Below are 8,803 nucleotides of genomic sequence, written 5' to 3'. Positions count from 1 at the left end.
ATGCATATAATGCCCATACTTATGAGCTTGGCCGGCCACTAGCATTAAAAGTGGCAAATTGGCATGCAAACCCACTTATTTGCATCATTCAATAATTAATCACTTAAAATAAACCACACATATATTCAAAGCTTCTCACATAAGTCCTTTTTATTTAGAAACACATTCAAATTGACAAAAATCAAAGCATTCAAATTTCACACATGCATGATCACATATTTTAGACATAAAATATTATATTCAATTATTTCTGCGACTCGATTTAGCGGTCCCGAAACCACTTCCCGACTAGGGTCAGAATAGGGCTGTCACAACTCTCCCCCCCTTAGGGATTTTCGTCCCCGAAAATCTTAGTAGCGACTAGGTTAGGATCATGTCCTCTTATTGAATTATGTCCATATAAACATTAGCTCATCAATAACAATTGTAATTCATTACTGCTTTCACATCGATCTATAAAATCACTTTCTTATCTTAAAACAAATACATAAACATTTCTACAAGTATACACATACATCTCATTTTCTTGATTTCATAAGCAATAATCACTTAATTGAATTTATACTTGTATTTCAAACACATATAAATCACATATTAACATGTATAATACATAACATCAACTCACATATTCATAACCCACACTTTCATTCATGTATAAGCTGTAACCTGGCCGAAAGTATACATATTCTCAAACATCCCAATGAATATCCTTTATAACTTTATCACATCTCAATATTCAACTTAACTTATTTCCAAAAGAAAAGTCAACTTCCACGTACCTGAACATTTAGTTCATTTAGCACATTCAATCATAGTTAACGTTACCCGTATACGGTCGAATAGGCATAAAGCCTAATATAATACACTGGCATGAGATTTATTCTAGCGCATAACTCGTATATCTAAAATTATCAGCATTCATCAAAAATTCTTTCAAACTTTCGAATGTCGAAACTTAATCAAAATAATTTCTTGAACAAGATTAACAAAATAGTGTCCATTCAGCAATAGCACATACAACTTCATATACCGAGAATCTCATAGACTAAATCCATAACACATTTTCAACTAAGCACTTAAGTGTACATATAACATAAATCCATTCCTTAAAAACATATCCACCATTTTTTTTCATGTATCCACTTATAACAAAATTACAGTCGAAACAATAATCAATCGTCAATTTATATCTATTAATCCCCAATTCAAACTTAAATACCGAATATCATTATCTAATTAAAATTCAACATCTAACTTCAATTCTATTTCTTAACATTTGTCAATTTAAAGAGCATCGTACTTGTCGGAGTATGTCATTTACTTAAAGCCATAGTCCAACCATGGTCTTACATGTTATCACATATCAAGTCGATGCCATGTCCTAGACATGGTCTTACACAACATCTCAAATCAATGCCTTCATCCCAGACGAGGTCTTACATGAATCTCGTTTCACACACTTAGTGCCCACTGACCGATCTTGCACACATGTGCTCGGTTGAAGAACTCGCACACACAGTGCCTCAATTACCGATTTCGCACACATAGTGCTCGGTTAAAAGAATTTGCACACACAGTGCCTCTAATCATTCGCACACATAATGCCCATATTCATTCGTTATTACACATTGAAATGACTTAACTAAGTCTATAAAACATCATATATGTACACTTTAAACGTATTCTTTCATTTAACTTTGAATTCATATAGTATTGAACACTTAAACCTTGCTCGAATCACCGGCATTAAACCTGCTAGGCACGAAGACCCGAATACACATCACCGAGTTTCATGCATATTTATTCACATTTTAATATATTTCATATAGCATATCATATTTGTAATTCACTTACTTCGTTTCAATATATACATATCATATACACCTTGACATTATATCATAGACATCATTTACATGTAGGCTCATTCCAAATACATTATTTTCTTTTCAAAGTTCTCATTCACATATTTAAAACATAACATCATATATAACATTAACAAAGCATAAACTACACAGCAATTCCATTTCTAATAGATGACATATATATGTATATATTTCGCCCATTTACATAAAATCCTGAACCAAAATATAACTTCTCATGCATACAATATACATCACTATTATCCTAATATACTTTTCCATATTTATTTCATAACACATTCAGCAAAATTACTTTGCATTTCAATACTTCAAATGTATATCATACTTCTATTCATATCTTTCTCAATTTTGACACATCATAAGCATGTTTCAGTCCTCTCAATACCATCTGCTACAGCTTGATCGGGATCGAAATTCATTATATTACAAAAACACATTTTAACTGTCAGAAATCATCACACTATCATTTTATCACTTTATGGCATGTATAGCTAGACTCACATATACTAGGTTAGTCCGAGAATCGACTAAACCATAGATCTGATACCAATAAAAATGTAACACCCCTATCCCGTAACCGTCACCGGAATAGGACGAGACGTTACCAGAAATTAGGAATCAATCAGAACAGTAAAATTTTGAACCTTTTCTTAAATATAAGATCATTTATTTATATAACTAATCGACACAAAGAAAGGTCAAATTTAAAACTTATAAAAGTAAACTTCCATAATGCCATATTCGCATGGCTTATATACAATAGTCAAAATATCATTTTACTTATAGTCTATCCTATACATGCCATAAGCTAAGTCCAAATCACATGATTACTACAATAGTAGATAGTGTGATGAAGTGCTGACGATCCCCGAGCTAATAGTAAGAGTAGACGATCTACAAAAATAAACAGAGAAACATAACATTCAAAGTAAGCTTTCATAAGCTTAGTAAGTCTTAAGCAATTTAAATAGTTGAACTTAAAAACAAACCAAATGTTCGAAATCACATAACATTTTCTGAGTACAATACTATTTGGCCGATTATGCACAACACATATCATTTTACTCCGTTTATACTCAAACTCATATAAACATAGTATTTACAAGCTTCCGGATTAACTTTAATTCTTTCAAATTTCACTAGTGTATCATTTCTTACCCACACTTACTTTCAACATTCATAGTTAAATAGCATATCGAAAACTATCTTGTAACTTTGCATAATAACTGAATGCACACATATACAAATATACATATGAATTTACAACATCTTTTCATATGCTTCTCAATACACATTCTTAATTCCCGTTAGATCAATCTCACATATAATATATATCACATACCTAAATCACTTAATGTGTAATACGAGTTCAATTTATCATCTTAGCATAGGATCTCGTAGTCATATACTTTATCAAATTCACTAACACTTGGCCTGCGAGGTATAAAACCCAAACATAACACCAGCATGAAGCCTACGGGACTTTAAACTCAGATATAATACCAGCACTAGGCCTGCGAGATTTAACCCGGATACAATACCAGCACGAAGCCTACGGGATTTAACCCAGATATAATTCCAGCATAGAGCTTACGGGTCTTTAAGCCCGGATACACATCAAATATCATGCATATTTGATCATATATTAAAACATCTCATTCAACATATCACATTAGTAGTCATTTGCTACATTCGGATATAACCTTCATATGAACACCATCATTTACATGTCGGTTCAAAAGTCATACATAAATATCACATATCCATTGACCATTCGACTATAAATCATATACATAAATTATTTATCGCACAACTTAATTCAAGTAGAACCAAAAGGCCACAATTCACCTAACTATATACATATTGCTCACCGATTCACACACAACCTTTCAAATTAGCAATTATAAGTTGGTTCCGCACATATCCCATTCATATCGATAATTTACGATGGTTTTACCCCTACTCACGTATATGACATAGGAATTTTTACCTATTCTTCTCAATTCACATTCATGATTCAATTCTAATCGATTTAACATGCATAAGTACATATCGCATACCTGACCAACTTAATGTATTCAACGAAATCAATTGTCGATTTAACACAAGGTCTCATTGTTGAACATAAATATGAAACCATTTCTTATATTTTTTGATTCACATCAATCATCAAATTCATTTAATTCACATGTACTTAATTAGGTTATTCGTATCTGAATAATTTACTTTACGGAATGAATCCACATATCGTATTAGCCCATAGTCTTAAAGCACCACACTTTTAATAGTTTACCTCATCGAAGTTCACATTTAATCACTTTAGTGCCAAGCCATATTTGGCTACCACAAAGGACTAATAATGATAATTTTATACACATCATGGTTTCCTTTAGATATTTAATAATCACAAATCGTGATATCTCTACCAACACATATACGGCATAGTTTACTCATTGTAACACTCATTTAGTGCATCAAATTTCCAAATCCAATTCAACTTAAGCATAATAGCCATAATCGGGTTATAGCCTTAAATCATTACATATTCGGCACATTAACTAAATAAAATTTACATTCTCTTTGCCATATTAATTTAACTCTTAGGCATATAAAAAGGAATCAAGCTTAAACACTTAAGAACTTACCTCGAATGTTGCCGAACGATTACAACGGCTATTCGATTACTTTCTCTTTTCCCTTATCCGAATTTGTCCCTCTATGCTCTTGAGCTTAAATTCAAAGATTTTAAACTAGCCATTATTCGACTACTCAAGCATCACTTTTATAAATATAATATATATATATATATTCGACTTTCACACTTACTGGTTATATTAAGCTTATAAGAAATCAATAAGCAACTCATTAACAAATTTTTGTCAATGTTTACCGCATAATCATAATTTCACTGCAAGCTGTCTTCTTGAGCAACAGTCACTAAATCATTTATAACTGGAGCTACGAATCTCCAAATCCAGTGCCGTTAACTTTTCCTGAAAATAGACTCATATATATTGTATCCATAAAATTTTCATAATTTTTGGTTTGGCAAATCAATACCAGATTTTTCTTAAAGTTTTCCCTTGTTTCACTGTTTGACTAATCTAACCACTCTTCACTACGAATCAAAATTCTCATTGTACAGAATTCAAAATATGTTCTTGTTTATTTCATTTGAAACTAGACTCATTAATGAGTCTAAGAATATAAACTTCATCTTATAACCATTTTTTTACAATTTATAATGATTTTATAAAAACAGAACAGGGGATCTAGAAGTCATTTTAACCCTGTCCCACATCACTTCAAATATCTTATTATCGGCAATTCTTTTTCTTACACGGTTTCTTTTATAAGAAACTAGACTCATTAAGATTGAATTAAATAATGTATGCAGTTTCTAACTCATCTCCCACAATTTATGGTGATTTTCCAAAATCACGTTACTGCTGCTGTCCCAAGCAAATTTATTACCAATTCACTCTTTCACACATAACTTGCATTCATATTATTTAAACATGTATATCACCAATCAATTTCATCACAATTTCACTTAAGCATAATCTCAATACAATACATCGTGCTCAAATCATTATTCAAGTTCAAATTCGGCTAGCACACATATACATACTAGCAACTAAGTATTAACATTGCATTTCATACTATAACCGAATGTATAGCTCATCGAAATATCTTTATTCATGTTCCCTTAACACATATTGGTCAACTAGATCATGCATTATTCTTTGGCACATTTGGTCATTAAAGCAATCACCTATTTAACTTTCAAGCATTTTTATACTAACATTTCACCCAAGGTCGAATTCATATACAACCTTTAGTACTCATTTAAAGTTTATATTTTAAGTAATTTATATACACAACATTAACCAAATATTCATTTACTAAGCATTTTAACAAATTTTCTTCAACTATCCACACATTCGGCAATCACATAATCAAACACTAAACCTTAACTTCCAAGCCAAAATAACTAGCAAACTCAACACATCCAACATAAATTTCCATGCTAATGACATCAAAACAACTACTAAGAATTTCAAGCTCCTTGGCCGAATTTCAATCTTCCAAAATAACAAAAATTTGAACCATGAAATAGGCAGAATTCAAACTAACTATTCAATTTATGCATGAATTTCCAAGAGTAGCATTGTACATACCTTAATCTAGCAATCTCCTTAGCCGAAAATTTTAACAACAAAAGGAAATTTCTTCTCCACCCTTTCCTAGCTACGGCAATGGAGGAATAAACCAACGTTGGTTTCTCCTCCCACTAACACATTATTTTTATTACCCATACTCTTTTATTCATCTTTAATTCATTTAATACATTTTTTTATTACATATTTCTCACCACTAATAAATATAATAATATTAAACCATGCATATAATGCCCAAACTTATGAGCTTGGCCTGCCACTAGCATTAAAAGTGGCAAATTGGCATGCAAACCCACTTATTTGCATCATTCAATAATTAATCACTTAAAATAAGCCACAAAGCTCCTCCCATAAGTCCTTTTTTATTTAGAAACACATTCAAATTGACAAAAATCAAAGCATCCAAATTTCACACATGCATGATCACATATTTTAGACAAAATATTATATTCAATTATTTCTGCAACTCGGTTTAGCGGTCCCAAAACCACTTCCCGACTAGGGTCAGAATAGGGCTGTCACAGCTTTTCCACCAAAGGGTGACGAATAGTACTCTGAATTTTGTGGTTGAAAAAGTTCGGGGGAAGCTTCACAGTTGGGATTCCAAAAAGCTTTCAATTGCAGGTCGAGTTACTCTTGCTTAGTCAGTCCTTTTAACCATCCCTAGCTATTTTATGCAATCTATGATGATTCCTAGGAAGATTAGCGATGAGATTGAAACTCTGGTGAAGCAGTTTATTTAGGGTTCGTCGAACAACAAAAGGAAGATGTCGCTCGTGGGGTGGAACACAATTTGCCAACCTAAGTGATGTGGTAGTCTAGGGCTGAGGAAACTTCGTGATCAAAATACATCCTTTCTTTTGAAGCCGGGTTTTAATATTACTTCAAACAAGGATGTATTATGGGTTCGTGTGCTTCGGTCAAAGTATCATTTGAAGGAGGAAATGCCAGATTGTATTGCTCGAGACAGAAGTTCGTTTCTGTGGAAATCTCTTTCTAAAATTTGGCCATTACTTCGTGAGAATCTCTTTTGGTCAGTTGGAGATGGAAATAAAATCCGTTGCTGGAAGGATAATTGGATTCCGAATGTGGGGCCTCTAATTCGTTATATTCACATAATGTTATACAAGACTCGGATGGTCTTCTTAATGAGATGGTTAATGAAGATGGTTCGTGGAACATTGATCTGTTTCAGGTTTGGCTTTCGGATGATGTGATTCAATGTATTAAGGGCATTCTGCCTCCCTATCCATCTGCTGGCGTTGATAAAATTTCTTGGAGCCACACTTCGAATGGAGGTTTTTCAGTCAAATCGGCTTATAGAATGTTAAACGAAGGTGATTGGAAGCCGAAAGATAAGAAATGGAAGAGTGTTTGGAAGCTGCTAGGTCCTCATCGCGTTCGGTTTTTCATTTAGACTGCATTACAAGGAAGGCTCCTTAGTAATGTGGAACGGGTCAGACAGGGCCTTGCAGCTGATTCGTCTTGCTCTTTCTGTGGTTTCCATTCAGAGGATATTCTTCATATTTTGAGGGATTGTGCTGTTGCTAAGGAAGCCTGGAGTCAAGTTCTCCCAGGTAATTATTTATCGACTTTCTTATCTACTAATTCTCAAGACTGGTTTCTTGCTAATTTGCAGGATAATAGCATGGTTTGTGAAGAAGGACCCAGTTGGGCTTGCCTTTTTAGACTTCATGTTTGGCGCCTATGGAAGAACCGTAACCTTTTCATTTTTCAAGGAAAATCTTGGAGCGCGAGAGAGATTATTCAAGTTTTTTTTAAGTTGGACGAAACAACTCTTTTCAATTCTTAAAGTAGATGCTAAGAGAAGTTTTAATTGTACCATTGAAGAGGAACCTTTTGAAGACCCGATTTTTCTTACCATAGATGGGGCAGTGCAAATTGAAACTGGAAATGGTGCTGTCGGTGGTATTATTCATAATGCCAATGGAGATTGGATCCTTGGGTACAATCGCCACCTTGGAAAATGTTCTATCTTTAACGCAGAATCATGGGGCAGTTTGGAGGGTCTCAGGTTAATTCAACGAAGGGGACACGATGAAGTCACCATTCAATCGATAGTTTGGAAGTTGTCAATGCTATTCTTGATAGAAATTCTAATGGGGATAATTCCGCGTTAATTAGGCGTATCCAAAGTATTTTATCTCTAGAAATACGGTGGTGCTTGCGGTACATTCCGAGAGATCAAAATCAAGTTGCAGATTGTCTTGCTAAACAGGCTTTGTCTGGACCTGATATCTTGCAAGTGTTCGATTCTCCTCATCGATGACCCACAAGTTAATAGATTTGGATAAGATGAAGAATATTTTTTCTTTTCAGAATAATACTTTGTAATTAGTTCTGTTTTTTTATCACCAAAAAAAAAAATTAGTAAGAATACCAAAAATATTATTACCTTATATAACCTTGTGTGATGTTTGCTTATGAAATTATCAGTTTATTAAACATAAACATATGCTAGATAGACTTAGTAATTAAATAAGCTTAACATTATAACTAAATTAAATAAGGTTAGTAAATTATCAATTTGTCACGAAATTTCCGTAAAATCTCTTAACAATGTTTAAATAATTTTATGTTAGGAAGGAAAATTATTCTAACATATTCATGCTATTGTGATTAACTCTTAAAAACTTGCATACTTATCTCTTCTGTGTTTATTTTAATTTTGAGCATACTTAGGTTAGTTTTAGTGTAATTAGAAAATTCATCACACTTTAG

At 32.9% G+C, this 8,803-nt stretch overlaps 1 protein-coding gene across 1 annotated transcript; it reads left to right on the top strand.

The window, feature by feature from the left end:
• Positions 1-7,214: 7,214 nt before the first annotated feature.
• Positions 7,215-8,351, top strand: LOC107940076 (uncharacterized). Its single transcript, XM_016873492.1, has 3 exons — positions 7,215-7,465; positions 7,701-8,096; positions 8,207-8,351. The coding sequence occupies exons 1-3, from the start codon at positions 7,215-7,217 to the stop codon at positions 8,349-8,351; spliced, it is 792 nt and encodes a 263-aa protein (XP_016728981.1).
• The last annotated feature ends 452 nt before the right edge of the window (positions 8,352-8,803 follow it).

The sequence above is a fragment of the Gossypium hirsutum genome, chromosome A09 (genome assembly GCF_007990345.1).
Source record: "Gossypium hirsutum isolate 1008001.06 chromosome A09, Gossypium_hirsutum_v2.1, whole genome shotgun sequence".
Taxonomy (NCBI): Eukaryota; Viridiplantae; Streptophyta; class Magnoliopsida; order Malvales; family Malvaceae; genus Gossypium; species Gossypium hirsutum.
Note: the sequence above shows the minus strand (reverse complement) of the source record. Positions and strands in the feature narration are given on the sequence as shown.

Excerpts from the sequence above, each read along its gene's own strand:
- LOC107940076 (XM_016873492.1), top strand. The coding sequence starts at position 7,215 with ATGGTTAATGAAGATGGTTCGTGGAACATTGATCTGTTTCAGGTTTGG. Across the intron at positions 7,466-7,700 it reads CTAGGTCCTCATCGCGTTCG|GATAATAGCATGGTTTGTGA; the intron begins GTTTTTCATTTA and ends GCTAATTTGCAG. Across the intron at positions 8,097-8,206 it reads GGCAGTTTGGAGGGTCTCAG|GCGTATCCAAAGTATTTTAT; the intron begins GTTAATTCAACG and ends CGCGTTAATTAG.